A 17,722-nucleotide genomic window follows, 5' to 3' on the forward strand; every position below is an offset into this window, starting at 1 on the left:
TAACGATCAAAATGTAACGAAAAAATTTTAAAGGTCAACTTGTTTAACATCATAATTTACGGGTTCAAAATGAAATGAAAAAAACTTAAAGGGACCAAACCAAAATCAAAAAAATATAATTTAGCCTAAATTAAAATAAAATATATTCTACAATCTTCACTATGTAGTTACTTACCATACCAATGCAATCATATATATAAAACTATACCTCATACACATAAATATTTGTGTTATGTTACATTACACAGTAGTATATACTCACGTAAGCTCCCACAGTTCCAAACATTCACTTCAAGATATTTCAGAAACACTAGCATAGCCGTAGATTGTGGGATTGAAAACAAACATTATACATTCCACTTTTATTCTGACTCTCTGGAAGATAATTAAAGACATCAGGTAAAACCAAAAACAACTTCATATCTGTGTTTGTTTGTTTTTAACCAGTCTTTGTTTTCATTAATATTTTTTGTTATGTTACTTGTTATAAATTTTCATCTTTTGTTTTGGTTAATTAAGAATTGAGTTTTTAATTGTTTGTTTTACACTCTTTGTGTTTATGGTGTTGTTGAGTGATTTAGAGCAAAATTTAGGTGATTTTGTTTTTAGATTCTCTGACACCGTTCCTAGGATTCCGGTGAAAGTGTCCAGGTGGAACAACGTAGGAAAACAAAGTTGGTAGCTTTTTTGGATTTTAATCAATTTTAGCACTACCCTTTATTGTTTTTGCTAATTTCTTAGTTTTGGACTTTACTGGAAATTTTCAATTTTGAGACTGGGATTTTGTTTGTGGTTCTCAATTCCATTTTTGTCTTTAGAAGGATAAGGTTGTTGCTTTTGAATTGCTTTCTTTTTTACTTATCTTTCACATTTGAGGAGTGAGTGTTGCATTTGCTTTCCTTTCATGTACTTGACACAATCTATGTTTGTGGACCATTAGAGTCTCAAATATGTGTTTGTCTTCTCTTAGTTGTACAAGGTTAATTTAACGTTTGAAATAGTATTGTTGTTTCTAAATCCCTTTTTTCTGTTAGTTAACATTTAACAAAGCTTTAGCAACTAGAGGAATTCAAGTTGAAGTTTCCTACTTTAATTTCAAATTTGATGGCTTGTGTTGTGCTGCTTTTTTTAATCTTCTTCATTTCTTTTTATGGTGTTCACACACTGAAATTTCTGTCTATTTTAGATCTGTGCTTAAGCTGAGGTTGTAGGGAAGTTTATTCAAGCAGTGTTTGGTTGCATTTGGTGCTGGAACAGTGAACTCTAGTTCTTGATTTTTTTCAACTGGTATTGAGTCCTGTTTTGATAAATAACTTCTTTAAGTGTTTTTATCATAAGCACTTATCATGTAGAAGTTATTACTATAATTTATGTCCTGTTTTCTTAAGCTATTCTGCAGAGTTTGTGAAAATAAGCTAAAACCAGCTTATGAACATGTCACAAACTATTTCATAAGCTTTCTCAAACAGTATCACATGCATTTATGTGTACATAAACTCAAATAAGTTCATCTCATTAGACCCTCAATCTAACTCATGTTTTTGGGGTTATTGTATTTTAAATTCTAATTATAATCATTAGAGTTAGTTTGAAATTTTTCTTAACATAGGGTGAATTGATATTCTTGATGTTTACTTTTTGACTTTTTTGTGATTTTTTAGGTTCCTATTGACTCTGATATCATGGAATCTCCACAATCTGTTGTGTCACCATTCAAGAGTTCTATCTTGGGACATGGTGAGAAGTATAAGTCTGATGATTTAACACAAAGCTCTAGTCCTTTGTCTAAAGACATTGAGGTTAATGGAAAAGAAGCTGTTGCAGTGTCTAATCCAGAGGAATTTATTGGAGTAGTTGATGTTTACATACATCAAGCTAGGGACATTCATAAGATCTGCATATACCACAAGCAAGATGTTTATGCTAAGATTTCTTTGACTAGTGATCCTGAAAATTCTGTCAATACCAAGATTATCAATGGAGGAGGAAGAAATCCCGTTTTTAACGATAACCTTCGTCTAAGTGTTAGGACCGTCGATTCTTCTCTCAAATGTGAGATCTGGATGCTTAGCAGGGTGAAGAATTATCTTGAAGACCAACTACTTGGTTTTGCTTTGGTACCTTTGTCCGATGTATTGATGAAAGATGGAAAACTAGAGAAAGAGTTCTCTCTTTCTTCGACTGATCTATTCCATTCACCAGCAGGTTTTGTTCAGTTGTCACTTGCTTACAACGGCGCTTTGCCTGATGTTATGGCAATTTCAGCAATGCCTAATACTGAACTGGACAGAAACGGCACCGAGAAGGACTCCAAAACAAGTGAGTCGCTCGTGAGGGATTTAGATAAAATTGAGTTCCCAAATCCAAAAATTGTAAATGAAGACCACTTAATGGTTTCAGAATACTTTGGTACAGATAGCTTGGCAACTACTGATACTGAAAATCTTAGTTCAGAAAAAGGTGTTCAACTTGTGGAAAGCTTCTCAGTATGTAGTGTTGAATCTGTTCAACCTCCTAAGGTTGAATCTCCACCTAGTAGTAATGGAGTTGTTTCCTCTCCTTCAGTGGCTGCAAGCTCAAAATCACGTGCTGCTACTAAACCTCCCAATCAGGAGCAAATTTCAGGTACAAAAAAGAAAAATGTTGATCTCAAACACGGGGAGAGTGATTCCTCGAACACGTTGCTGAATGAGTCATTTCCAAGTCCTGTTGTGAGTGTGAATATTGAGCCAGAGCCAAAGATGGTGCAGCAGGATATAGTAGACATGTACTTGAAAAGTATGCAGCAATTTACCGAGTCATTAGCAAAAATGAAGCTTCCTATGGACTTTGAAAATGGACCAACTAGTTCAGGAAACTCAACCTCTGAACAGAAACTACAATCTTCAAAGAGTAGTAACTCACGCGTGTTTTATGGTAGCAGAGCTTTCTTCTGAGCCTTTTGCCAAGGTCACTTAGTTTTAGTATTAGTAGTGAAATTCAATAATGTAGTATATGATCATGATCCAGTGTGGTTTCTCTCTTTCATGATTATGTTGAAGTTAACATGGAATCTCTTAACTTTGTATTTTCATGGACATGACCCTATCTTAACTACTACAAGAACTTTTTTCTTCTGTCTTAATGTCAATAATGGAGAAATCATATTTCATCTACTAAAAAAGTTCATGTTGTGTATGATATGATCCCAAGTGATAAAGTGGTCCAACATTCACATGGAGAATGTTCATGTTGGTTGAACCATACCATCTAGCATGATTTTGCTTTTCATCATATCTTACTATAGAGTATAAAATATCATGTAGAAAAGGTTGGTACCTATATACATGATGATATTACCTTCTCAATTCTATCAAAATTACCGATTAAATCTTTAAAGCGATTTCGATGCATATGTAAATCATGGTCCCTTCTATTTGAAAATCCTTTTTTCATGAACATGGTCCGTAACAATATCTTATATGACGACCCTTCTTATCACCATAATGTATCTCTCATGCTACTGCGTGGTTGTCCAGACAAAGACATATTTATGGGAGTTTTGTATTCCTTTTCTGGCGAGAAATTTGAAAATAGCGCCAAATTAAATCTACCAAATCCATTTCAAGAAGGAAGTGAAACTCCTTAACGTTTCCACCATTTTGATATTTTAGATTTGGGCGGTTTGAATGACTTTATTTGTGTCAAATGTTATCTTCGTCATAAGTACGAACATGATGTAAGATTTGCACTCTGGAATCCAACTACCGACGAATTCAAGGTCATTCCTCATAGCCTGAATAGGTTTCAACCATTTGGTGCAAATGGTAGCCATGATGTGATTAATTTTCACTCAAGTAGTCATGTTTGTGGATTTGGCTATGATTCTCGTACAGATGACTATAAGATGATTAATTATGTGATGTTTTTAGCCCCACCGTCCTATCAATGTATTGGTTATAAGCCATTGGGAGATACACCTGAACCCTTTTGGAAGATATACAGTCTAAGAAGTAACCCTTGGAGGAAACTTGATGTTGTTATGCCTATAACACAATTTTACTCAACTAAGGACAAGGTGTACATGAATGGAATGTGTCATTGGTGGGGTATTATAATGCATTCTGATTCTGAATTTGAATCAAAGTTGGTGTCATTTGATTTGAACAAAGATGTGTTTTTTACCACACCTATACCCTCGGACAAAGATAACCCATGTTAAATGAATACATTGCCTTGATCACATATGAAGAACAAATGACTACTTGTAACATATATATCAATTTCGGGTGAACTAAGTGTAAAAGAATCATGGATTAAACTCTTCATTGTTGGGCCGTTGCATTGCGTTGAAGAACCTTTTGGAATGACAAAGGATAAAATAATCTTCAGAAAGAAAGACAGAGAAATAAATTGGTTTGACTTAAGAACCCAAATGATTGAGGTGCTTCATCTTGAAGGAGAATATTGTCATATAGCAGTTTACAAGGAAGACCTTCTTCCAATTGGTGGAATAAATAAGTAATTCCTTTTCTTGGATATGACATTGCATATAAATTGATATGGTTTCAATATCAATAAGAATAATCTTTTGCCTTTAGTTTTATGTAAAAAATAGTATCTATCCTTCTATGAATAAACTGAATTTGGTTCAAGCTTTATGGCTTAGTTCAAATCAATTAATATTGTTCACGTCCTCTCTATATAAAGAAAGTTATGTTTTTCTTGATTATATTCTGATTTTTTTTGTTTTGTGAAATCTCAGGGTTGGCATTTAAAACAACAATTTATCTTAATTCTTGAATCTCCACTTCAATGGTATATGTAGTTTCAATGGAAACAAATCTGAAATGATAATTGATCCCAATCCTGTATATTAATGGCAATAACCTCATTAGCCGCTATATATTTGCGTATCTTTCATGTATAATAACTTGTCAATTAAGTTACAGCTATGCTATATGTCCCGACTCCCGAGCAACATTATCACGAGAATTTCACGAATTTTTTTTTTTTTTTTTTTGTATCTTTTTATAATATTAGACACTAGTTACACTTATATAAGACTATTAAGTAGATGATTGTTTTCCATGGTGATTTCAAAGAGTTACAATTCTCTGCAAGTTTCAACTTTCAGCAAAACACCAACCACACTTGCAAACATCTTTCTAAGAGTAAGAACTACCAGTTCCTTGGCATCTTAAAAGCCAAAAAATCAAATTAGATTGGCCAAGGGTGAAGTTAGATTTAGTGTATCTGTTAGTATGATTTTGGTTTTGATATTTTAAGTTATGGTAATGTTCATGGAACTCTTTCTGTTTTATGCTTCTGAGTTAATATTGTATTGTGGAACCCATCTACTATAGAATTTAAGGTCATTCCTCACGACCCTTTTGATTTTGTACCTAATTGGGAAGCTTCGGCTAATCATCATGGATTTGGTCATGATAGTGTTAGAGACGACTATTATAAAGTGATGCGTCACGTAGTATTTTGTTGTAGAACCGATCATGACCTTGATGCACATCCAAATGAAGATATCTCTTACCACTCCTTAATATGGGAGACATATAATTTAAGAAGTAACTCTTGGAGAAAACATGATGTCAATATGCCTCACACGTCTATGGATTGTGTACAATTCTACATTGATGGATTCTCTAATCGGCTATGTAAAAGTGAAATACATAATGAAGGATATTCGTTGTCATCCGATTAGAACAATGATGTTTTCCTCACAACACATACTCTTAGATATGGACGATATTTTCAAAAAATATTTGGAGAATAACAAGGTGACCTAGCCTTGATGAAAAGAGCAGGATAGTTCTGAATGAAACATGTTATATGAATGTGGATAGTCCAAAATTTAAAAGTAAAACATTAAACATCTACGTTCTTCAAATTAAAACTCAAAATAACTATACACCTCAGAAACAGTGGTTCATTAGGTTGCAGGAACCTCGACTTTGAAGTCTGTTTTATTATATAAAAATCCTTAACACTCTCATGTCAACTGAGGCAGGACCACACTTCATGATTTGGTGTGTCCAATTGGTATATGCATGATTTGTGGTTGGTAGCTTTGAAAGTTAAATCGGCATTGTTGATCTAGAGGTGGTTGGTTGAGACATAATGCCGTTAGACCACAATGTCCGGCCCTCTTGAATCGAAGCTGACCTTGATCATCGACTTTATCCTGATATTCATTCATCTCCTCACAAAAAAAAAAACACAAGATAACCTACGATTTCATTCTTCTTCCAGTCTTTCCTTTCATTATTTTCTATTTGGTGTAATCGCCTTTCGATTCTATTATGGTTGACTTTCGTGAACTAGGTCTTTAATTTGGAGTTGTTTGTATGTGATCTTTTTTTTTTTAATCAAGAATAGATGGGAAGCTAGATCAGTGATTTTGCTTTATTTCATTTTAGGCTAAACTTTAAAATTAAATCCCCTGTATCGTCTTGTATTTGTAAATCATTTAAGTTCTGTCTATTTAATAAAGAAATGCCACATCAAACATGACATGAAGGTGATTTCAAGAGCAAGAGAATACAAACTGTAGGAATTTTATTTCAATTTTTATCAATTGTTTGTACATACTATTAAATTTATAATGATTGAAATGGTCAATGAATGGAAAATGGACGGGAATACATTCACAACCAAATATTGTATTGTCCTCTGTCGCGTGACCTCCAAAGATGGTGGTACAGTCGTACCTCAAAAGGCTCTCATAGTTGAAAACAAGTTGTTTTCCGTCGCAGAACTCTTGCACAAACCCAAACATGGAAGACGAGAGTCGCCTGGTTGATAAAATGCAGGAGTTTTCTCAGCCACAATGTGCTGAAGCATATCCAACTGAAATAAAGACACAAGAAGTTGGCATTCGTTTAGGGCAGACATTGGATCATGCAGGACAGTCGAACTGGAGGTAAATTTCACTACAATAAGATTTTTTTCGACTCATGAGAAAGAGCTATTCTCCAAATTGCAGTCTCAAAAATGCATCAATACTTGCACATGCAAGTTTGAGTATTCTCCACTATTGGATATTTTCTCTTGTAAGCTTTCATCCCAGCAACTTCAAGAAGGAAATTGCTAAAATTCCCTTTTATTCTTTTTTTTTTTCCTTCTTTCTAATGTTTTAAAATTTCTTCTAGTAGTAATCGGTTGATTGAGTCTACTCTAAGCTGCTGCATCTCCTTAAAAATCTACCTTGAAGGGAGGGATGCAAGAAAGTTATCAAGCGTATGAATTTTGCAGGAAGGAGCTCCTTCTGGAAGCTTTACGGGTTTTATGTTCAGTTTTCTGTTAGATCAGCTTCACTCGACCGACCATTCTCCAAATTGGTCGCTTTTCCTCTGTCTCTACTTCATGCTTACTGTGGTTCTGTTTCAATTTCGATGACTGTTATCATATATCATGTGCAAGCTAGATCTGCCAAGCTAGGACTTATCATAAGAAGGGATGTGTATAATTTATTATTGCCTCAATCTTGAAATGCCATATGAAACTGTTTAGACTAGAAAATTAGGTAATCGAAATTTCAGAACAGCAGCGGCTATAACCAAGAATCTAAGAAGTCATCTGAGGTAGATAGTAACCATAACCAAGACCAAGAATATATGGCTTTTTGATATAAGAGTTCTCATTAGTCAACAATGTAATAAGTATTTTGCAATATTAGCACAAACAAAGACATTATGGGACACATCATAACTTCGTAATAACTTTACAGTTTCACTTTCTTCATATTACTTGTGAACTTCACACATAAGAAGAACAAATTGAAATGTGTTGTCACAGTCACTATCAAGTAATAATTTTGTTGTAGTGTCCCAAAATGTGTTACTAATAGGCACATATTTAAATTCAGGTTTTACGTTTTTTCTATGTACTAGGTAGGAGCCAGTTTGTGTACAGTATGCACACACTTTTGTCTAATTGTTAATTTTTTTATGGTGTTAACTTCTGTTCAAAGGGGAAGGGGATCCTACCAAAAACACTTGAGTTGAATCACTTGATTAATTTTTTAACTGTTGTATAAGATGGTCGAGTAAAAAAGGAAATACATAAAATGGCTAATCAATTTGGAACCTATTTGTAAACCATCAATAAGGAGTAACACTCCAATGCCATAGTGAAAATTCAAACTTCTAATTACACACTCAAAATCAATAAATAAAAAGTGGAGTTCGTAATCATTTGTACCACACATAGCCAAATCGAATGATATTAAGGAAAACTGCTGAACCAAAAAAAGCAGTAAGGAAGACTCTTTAACATTCTAAATGTGGAGGAAAAATGTAACTCAATGGGGGTTGGCATGTCTAATCAGCACATCTTTGTGAACAAACAAAATGAAAGTATGCAACTACTTCCAAAGGGAAAAAAGTGTGCATAAACTAACTCCTACCTAATATTGTGTTAGCATTGGAATCATGTGGCTATACTATATATAGGAAGCAAAGCATTTTATTCATCTTCCACACAGAAAAAACATAAGTTGTCCATAATTAATGTCCTTAGTATTTTTTTCTCCTTGCTCTCGTACACATTGACATCCTGCATGTTGCTGGTGGCCATTGTATTTGTCTCTGGATTTTGAACATTTTAGTGGCCACTTATATTTCTCCTAAAGAACATATAATTGTCTCTAAATGTTTTTGTTCAAATGTTACAATGGCCATTGCAACATGGAGGATGGAGATGTGCATGATCACCACGTTATTTTATTGTTCACAGGCTTTGGCCATCAAGCAACAATGGTCACTCCCTACAACTGCGATATTAATTTTCAAAAATGAGTGGTAAGTCTATTTTGGCAATGTACAATACTTAATTTCATTATGTATAGAGAGAGAGGAAGGGGTGGGGGGGAATTTAAAGGTTTAGAGTAGTTCTTTTTTCTTATAACTTCATTCTTTATTTTTAAAGTATATTTTAACAATTTTGTTGTTTTTTTATCGAATAAGAAAATTATTTTGAAAAAAAGAAAACAATATTTACAACTTACGGTGAAAAATGAGTGATAGGATAATGGAGACTTATAATCATAGCACAATGCACAACCATGTGCATCCGTGAACGGGTGACCTACTAGTTTGTTTTAGAAAAGGACTTCAAGCCTTGTTCTAGTAGTTTGTTTGTTGGCTAAATTATATCAGGAGTTTTTTTTTTTTTTTACAAGTATATCCGGAGTTTTTAAATTATTTAATTGTATTAAGTTGATTTTTAAGTTTTTTTGATACCACTTAGATCCTTTAAGTCAATTAATTGTAATAAGTTGGTCTTTTATGTTTTTTCATTATCAACTAGATCCTTTAAGTTATTTAACCATGACAATTTTGAGGATTTTAGATCTTAAAAATGTAAGTTATTCGATATTTAAATATTGCATTTAAATAATTTAAATGACATAAGTGATACGAAAATTACTTTAAAGATTAACTTGTTACAATTAAAAAACTTAAAAAAGACTGAAGTGGTGCGAAGGAAAAAAAACCTAAAGGATCAATTTATTACAATTAATTAACTTAAAAGATCTCTCGTGCAATTTAATCTAGTTTGTTTAGTAGCATTGTTATTGTGGTTAATGTAATTCACTAACCATGTGTGTGTATCACCTTATTTAAGCATTGTATAGTCAATTCTTTTCATTCACTTTTTCCCCTAATCATGGTATTATACTATATTTATAGAAGTTGACGGTGAAGCATTGATACTTCAAAATGGATGACGTATCGTATTTCCTACGTATCCTGCAACGATACATGTCTGATACTTCCCGATACGTATCAGGAGAGTATCTGATAATTATCATCGATACCTGCCCCAATATTTCCCAATTAATGTTAACTAAAATAACTTAACTGTTGAGTACTAATGTGTTCTTTTTTGGATATAGTCCTTCTTTTTTTGGATTGATAAAGTATAGCACTAACGAATATAATATAGCACTCCTGATGCTCTTTTTGGTATATATCGTATATGTAATTGACTAATCATCACGCTCTTAATCGTCAATATTATTTATATTTATGTTGATGTGCTACAAGCCTATGACTGGTTTCTTTTGTTTGTTAATATATTTACATATTAAAAAAATAGTTATAATTATATTGTACATTTAATTATATAATTTTTTTATTAACGTTTCCCAGCTGTATCGTATCTTGATTTTTGAAATTTTTCCGTATCAGTATCGTATCCGTATCGTTTCTCGTATCCAGACTTCAGAGACGCATACACATGCTAAGATAACTGTATCAACCACATATTAACAATGTTACCAAACAAAGTAATATAATATGCCTTAAAGTCGTCTTCTTCTTCAAAAAACAATAATATGCGTTAAAGATCCTTCTTCTTCTTGTAATAAAATTCATAAGCATAAAATAAGCTTGAATTGCAATCATGACGGTAATTTCTTATACAATAAATGTTGTTGGATATGTCTATAAATTAATTAATGTAAATAAAATATAAATTAATGTGAATTTTCTTTTTTTCTTATAACTTCTATTGGTATTATTGGACTAGTGTTATATTCACTTATGTATGTTTTTAAATATTATTATATATTTTTTTAGGGGATCGAATAAAATAAATTTATGTTATTAGTTCCTCTAAAAAATGTTATAAGTTCTGATTTTTGTTTTTATAACTAAAATTAACTTATTAGATATAATAATTGTTTACTTTTTTGGAGAATTATGAATTTATTGTTGTGGAAAAAAATCTATGAACTTATTTTTATGTATATTTATTCGATTGACATATTTTGAATGTGGAATTAGGTTAATTAATATTTTTTTTTTCCATCCAGTCTAGTTAAATAATTTGATTTGTAAGATTTTGTGATTTAATTTTAAAAATATTTAATTGAGTTTTCAATTCAGTTAGTAACGATGTTTTCTGTCGTCGTAAACTTAACTTAGTTGATAGATAAATTATGTTATATATGCGGGGGTCAATGTTCGAACCTCGCATTCTCTATTTATTCATATTAAAGGACAGTCGGAATAAACCTCAATCGCCCAGAATGATAATTGTGTGCTTTTTTTTTCTCACTCACTCCTACTTTTTATCACTCTTTCACGAATATGTATACTCCCACTTCAAAAGAAAAAAGTGTGTAGAAACTACCTCTTACTTGCTATAATGTGTTAGCATTAGAATCACGTAACTACTATAAGATGGAAGGCTTTTCATTCATGACGTAACAAACAAAACATAATTGTTCATGATGTCATCAATACCAATAACCAATTAGATTTTTTTTTTAATGGGTTTGGAAAAACTTATTGTTACTGATCTTTAAAGATAAACCTATATTACTCATAGATTAAATATTTTCACGAAAGTATATAATACTATATTTATTTGCTATGTGCAGTATAATTATCTTTTACACTATAAATCAATAAAAATAATATTATGTGTAACTTAGTATTAAAATCAATCTTTTTAATATTGTGCACATTTATAATACGTATCATGTATTTACACAATTGGTGCATGTATAAATACTTGCAGTACATGTACATATTTTTTTTTACACAAAAGTTTCTTAACATACAAGTCACAAAGATACTTATAAATAAAAAAAAAATGAAGTATGTAGTATGATTATACTATATAAGGGTGTATTTTAATAAATTTAAAACAAATGTGCTTTACAATACGTACTTTCTCACAAAAACAAATTTCTCTATATAAACATTTTAAAAGTCGATATTTACAAAAGTTACTCTGAGCAAATAACTATCATGTGCACGTTACATGTTCCTACACAGGTAAACCTTAAACGAGAAAACGTATTTGTGCATTTGTACTTTCTTTTGTATTTGTACTTTCTTTTAGAATTAATGTTCAATTTGTAGTTAAAAAAAAAGTAGCATACCCTATCCTTGTGAACAAACTAACCTTTAACTATATTAGAATTGAGGTTTTATTAATACTAAGTTTCCTTCCTTCAAAACAAAACCTAAGTTGTAATCACCCACTCCCCTCAATATTAAGTTTTAAGACACTTTTGCACACCATCTCAACCTCAAAAAATGAGATTACACTACTTTAAATCTATTCTTGTTTTATGTATTTTCACAATCACAAATGTGTTTTAATTTATGATCATATAATTGTTTCTATGCAATGGTCTCCAGCAATATGCCATCAGACAATTATATGATCATAAAAGTATTTATAGTTATAAAAATACAGAAAATAAAAATAGATTTTAAATAGTGTAATCCCATTTTTTAAGGTTGTGATGGTGCGCATAAGTGTCTTACAACTTAGTATTGAGGGGAAGATTGATTACAACTTAGGTTTTGTTTTGAAGGAAGGAAACTTAGTATTAATAGAACGTCAATTCTATTATAGTTTAAGGTTAGTTTGTTCACGAAGATATTGTGTGCTATTTTTTTTTAACTGCAAATTGAACATTAATTCCGAAAGAAAATGCAAATACAAAAGAAAGTACAAATGCACAAATACATTTTCTTGTTTAAGGTCTACCAGTGTAGGAACATGTGATGTGCAAGTGGTTGTTATTTACTCATAAAAACTTTCGTAAATGTCAACTTTTAAAATTTATATATGGAGAAATTTGTTTTTGTGAAAAAGTATGTATTGTAAAGCACATTTGTTTCAAATTTACTAAAGTACACCCCTATATAGTATAATCATACTATATACATCAATTTTTTTATTTATAAATATATTTGTGACTTGTATGTTAACAAACTTGTGTAAAAAAATTATATACATGTATTGCAAATATTTATGCATGCACCAACTGTGTAAATACATTATACATGTTATAAATGTGTACGATATTAAAAACGTTGTTTTTAATACTAAGTTACACATAATATTATTTTTATTGATTTATAGTGTAAAAGATAATTATATTGCGCATATCAAATAAATTTAATACTAATATACTTTCATGAAAATATTTAATTTATGAGTAGTATATGTTTATTGATATTGCTTACAATATGAAGTATGAACAATTATGTTTTGTTGTGTACGTCATGTATGAAATGTCTTCCATTATATAGTAGTCATGTGATTCTAATGCTAACACATTATAGCAAGTAAGAGATCCATTATATAGTAGTCATGTGATTCTAATGCCAACACATTATAGCAAGTAAGAGATAGTTTCTGCATAATTTCTTCCTTTTAAAGTGGTTGCATGTTGTTTGTTCATAAAGATGTGTTGATTACGGATGACAAACAAATATGTACTTGCACACATTAGCAAATACAATCTAGGATGGATACGAGTATGGCGGAAATAGGTTAGACTGAGCTAAGATTTGCAAGGGTCTGTCAAATTTTTTAAGGCATACGGTCTACCGTAGACTGATTTTTTAGGCTTGAATCTCCCCTTTTAATAGTATGAGATGGTCTTCTACCTTTTTTAAAAGTTTATTTTATATGAACATCTTTATATACGCAATGCAGTATAAGTTTAAACAAACTAGCAAGCTAATATATCAATGAAATCAAAATCTCCCTTTTGATATTTAACATGAATTTTTTTGAAAATTTGATTATATTATATCATATTTCAATTCTAGTTCATAATAATACATTTAAATACGCGAAAAATTAATGCATACTAATATGTTTAATTTATAGTTACATAAGTAGGTCGGCCTGATAGGCATGAAAGACTTTTTATGGCTCGTGCCTAGACCTTTTTTCCTAAATAAGCTTCTAAAAAAGACTAAGTATTCTCTATTTAAGAAAAAAAAAAGTCTAGTATGGCATGTCGTAGGCCATATAGATCGGTCTAGTCTATTCACTTCTCTAGATACTATCCATAAAATAAGCCCAGGTATCCAAATAAATAAATGGATATTTTAACTATCTATATTAGTTCTGTCAAAAAAAAAAAAAACTATCTATATTAGTTACTCACTCCAATCACTATTATAAACAAATATTTTTTTTTCAAATTTATGGAATATTGATGTAGCTAGACTATATTATATAAATCAAATATGTCAAATATTCAATTAATAAACCTGGAGAAAAAAAATACTTGCTTATAATAATGATAAGAAATAATAGAAATAGAAGGGAATGTGTACTTGTGGATATATGTACCCATCACTAAATTAATAAAATTACTAAAATTCTATTGGTTAAACACAAAGCTCTCCATATTCTCTATATATTACTTTTTTTTCCCATGAAGACTGTTTTGTTGTAAAAGGAGGGTGAAGAAACTCTCCATATTCTCCAAATAGTAATTTTGTTGTCGAAGGTGAAAAAATTGTACATAATTTTTTTCATAAATGCATTCTTTAAAAATAGCTTACGAAATACGTGGATATCTTCATCATATACGGGGACAAATCTAAAAATGAATGAGATAGAGGCTGAAAATATTTTAATTCATAATATATTTTTTCAGACATAAACATAAAATTGACAGAAAGGGAAAAAAAGTGTCTAATGTTTGTAATATAAAGGATCAAAATTGGATGATTGTTTAACCCCCAAACGTAATGAATTAAAGTTTGAATTCAGACCAAAAGATATAATTACATTTAATAATGTTCAACATGTTTCAAATAAAATCTTCTTCAATGATATAAACTTATAGAAAACCAAAAAAACCAAAAACTAGCTCAATGTTTTTATTGAAAAAAATTAATAATGAATATTGCATAACAATTAAATAAATAATAATCACATTATATATTAATTGTATACAAAGAAAAGTTATTGGTGAGTGGAGTTTACATGTATATGTTTTATTTAGTTGCATATTAATTAAAGATTATAAATAATTATTTTACGTAGCTAATAAATATTATAAAACAACGATGGATATTAGTATTTGTTTTGAGAGAGGGAGGGGCTAGAGCTGCCCTTACCCTCCCCTCCATCCGTCCCTATTCATATACATGCGGATAATGAAAGTGGAATAACCGTATGGATATGAATAAGATGTGAATATCATTTTTATTCAACAGAACATAGCGGATGAGTATTATCTGTGTTGTGGATATTCATTGACATCCCTAATAATAATATAGAAGCAAAATATTATGACATGCATAGAGTAATCCTAAGTTATTAAAAACAACATTTCGTAGATCACCTAAATAAGGTTTGTACAAAGGAATGACCTTGATATTTATGCTAAAACAATAGTAAACTTAACGTATCTCTTTTTGATCATGCATGAAGATCAATAATTTGATCCAGGAGAATCCCATGTATCAGGTATGATTTGATGAAGTGAACAACATTCTTGATTGGATCCATTAGAACAACATTTTGAAGCAGAAAGTTCCATCTGTTGTTGGTCATGTGCATTCATAACTCCCTCTATTGTCTCCAAAATTTCTCCAAAATTTGGCCTATTTTCTTGTGAACGTGACACACACATAAGAGCTATGTTCAACAATGAAAATGCACCTTGATGATCATTTTCCCTAACTTCCTTATCAAATACCTCTCCTGTCCATTCCTCTCTCACCATTGACCTCACCCATCTAACAAGGTCTATTCTACTAACTTCTATGCTTTGTCCTGTTAGTAGTTCTAGTAGAATCACTCCGAAGCTATAAACATCGCCTTTTTCTGTTAAACTCTTTTCAGGAGCTGTGTATCCATGAGAGGAAAAGAAGGTACCTCTATCTGGTTCAAAGAATTTTGATAAACCATGTTCACTTATTAGGGCTTCGTTTTTGTCATCAAGAAGGATATTTGATAGCTTGAGGTTTCCATGAGGAATACTATTGACCTCCCCTTCTTCTAACTTCTTGTAAATGAAGGCCAAACCCCTTGCAATTCCACATGCTATATTGAGACGAAGTTTCCATGGGAAATCTTTTCTTCGTGCTATATAATCTGCATAAATATAATATTTATTTATCATTCATTAAAGTGACATTAATTACCATTTTACATCTATCTTCGAGGGAATTTGAATTTCGTCCATTGAGGTTACAGGTTCAAACTTTTACCGTCGAATTGAAAGACAGTTCGTGGACAAATACAATATCTATATGTTAACACCCTGGAAAATATTGTTTATAACAATGTTCAAATGTGTGGTTTCACCTAGTATTGTGAAAATGATCAAGTCTAAAATGAATTTGGATTCCTTTTGATCAATAATTCATGCTAGCAAATTGGAACCATTAGATGTTCAACGACTCACATTTCAAAGCTATTATTTTGAATACGATTTTCTAAAGTCAAGATGTGAGTCATTTCATCTTCATCAAAGTTGGGTTCCAATTTCTTGAGCACGGTGAATACATGAATTTGTGTCCGGTATGTTTTGTGTATATGTGTGCGCGCAAATACAATACTTAAACTAATTAATATTTACAAATCTTAAACTTACCGTTTAAAAGATTGAGCACACTTCCATTGCTTTGATATTTGTAAATGATAAGTTTTTCTTCCTTTGTAGAACGATAACCAACAAGTGAGAGAATATTTTGATGTTTTACTTTACTTATCTGCTTCAATATTTCGCGAAATTCATCACAAGATACCTGCAAATTCTTCAATCTTTTGACTGCATATTCAACATTATTCTCAAATTTTACCTTGAAAAGACTACTCCAAAAGTTTTCACTTCTCAAATCAGCTGTAGCTCTTAGTAGATCCTCCAGTTTGAACCTCTCATGATCTTCAACAAAGAATACAAGCTCTGAGTTATTATTATCTCCTCCTTTTAATCTCCCCTCACTTGTAGCCTTTTTCATAGGAGAATCTAAATTGTTTTTCTTTACCTCAATCTCTCCCATTAATTTGGATGATTTCTTTATCATGAAGTATAGTGATGACAAAAGTAATCCAATTCCCAAAACCAACCCTACCATGATTTCAATTTCGGAAGTTGCATTTTTAGGTGTTTTGTTAGTTAAAGGACTAGGTGTTGGTTGTATTGTATTGCTCTCTAACTTAATACTAATTGGAGCCATGTAACTAGTAGAAAAATTATTCATAGATACATCTAAGTTCGTAAGATATTTCAATCTTGTTAAAGCCTTATTTGGAAACCTACCACTCAATTGATTATTGGATACATTTAAATATACCAATCTTGTACAATGCAAAATTGAGAATGAAATAGTCCCTTTGATATTATTATTAGCTAAACTAACCACTTTAAGCTTTTGGAGTCTACATAATGAATCTGCATCAAATATACCACTAAGGTTCATGTTATCAAGCCTTATCTCTAAAATATTGGTAGCATTTGAGTTGCATCTTACACCATTGATCAAGCATGGATGTGATATCTTGCTAATGTTGAGTACATTATTGGAATCAATAGCTTTAAGGAAACTGAAGAAAGAATGAGACTCTGATGATAATAACTCACCTCCTGAACAAAACATGATCATAAAGAAAGAAATTAGAATAGAAAAGTGAAACATTGTAAAATCTATTGTGTCTTGCATTTCTTGATTTGTTTGATTAACCTTCTTGTTTTGTTAAAGGGTGCTTTGAATGAATCATGGTTCTATATTGTTTGTAGTAGGATAAAGACATGTCTGGTCATTCTAGGATTCCACGCTCAATGTTTTTGTCATCACCTTGTAACACTTGGTATCATCGCAGCATCCATCTTTCCATGTCTCTATGCAATATAAAATAAGACATTACGTGTGTGGAACATAAGATGGATCAACTTCATCCTTTGTTTACCAAAATATAAGTTCCTCACAATGACAATATCACA

At 31.2% G+C, this 17,722-nt stretch overlaps 2 protein-coding genes across 2 annotated transcripts; one reads left to right on the forward strand and one right to left on the reverse strand.

The window, feature by feature from the left end:
• The first annotated feature begins 218 nt into the window (after nt 1-218).
• On the forward strand, nt 219-3,155 carry LOC11427373 (uncharacterized). Its single transcript, XM_024785153.2, has 2 exons — nt 219-399; nt 1,662-3,155. Exon 2 carries the CDS (start codon nt 1,683-1,685, stop codon nt 2,934-2,936), a length of 1,254 nt encoding a protein of 417 aa, XP_024640921.1. The 5' UTR covers nt 219-399; nt 1,662-1,682; the 3' UTR covers nt 2,937-3,155.
• An 11,847-nt stretch (nt 3,156-15,002) lies between these two features.
• LOC11433674 (probable inactive receptor kinase At5g53320) lies at nt 15,003-17,722 on the reverse strand. The gene is made up of 2 exons (XM_024783917.2): nt 16,373-17,722; nt 15,003-15,870 (listed from the first exon to the last, which is right to left on the reverse strand). Exons 1-2 carry the CDS (start codon nt 17,439-17,441, stop codon nt 15,206-15,208), a joined length of 1,734 nt encoding a protein of 577 aa, XP_024639685.1. The 5' UTR covers nt 17,442-17,722; the 3' UTR covers nt 15,003-15,205.

The sequence above is a fragment of the Medicago truncatula genome, chromosome 5, assembly GCF_003473485.1.
Source record: "Medicago truncatula cultivar Jemalong A17 chromosome 5, MtrunA17r5.0-ANR, whole genome shotgun sequence".
In the NCBI taxonomy this organism is placed as follows: Eukaryota; Viridiplantae; Streptophyta; class Magnoliopsida; order Fabales; family Fabaceae; genus Medicago; species Medicago truncatula.

Coding starts and splice junctions, on each gene's coding strand:
- LOC11433674 (XM_024783917.2), bottom strand. CDS start 17,441: ATGCAAGACACAATAGATTTTACAATGTTTCACTTTTCTATTCTAATT. Junction 15,871..16,372: donor TGTGCTCAATCTTTTAAACG/GTAAGTTTAAGA, acceptor ATATTTATGCAG/ATTATATAGCACGAAGAAAA.
- LOC11427373 (XM_024785153.2), top strand. CDS start 1,683: ATGGAATCTCCACAATCTGTTGTGTCACCATTCAAGAGTTCTATCTTG.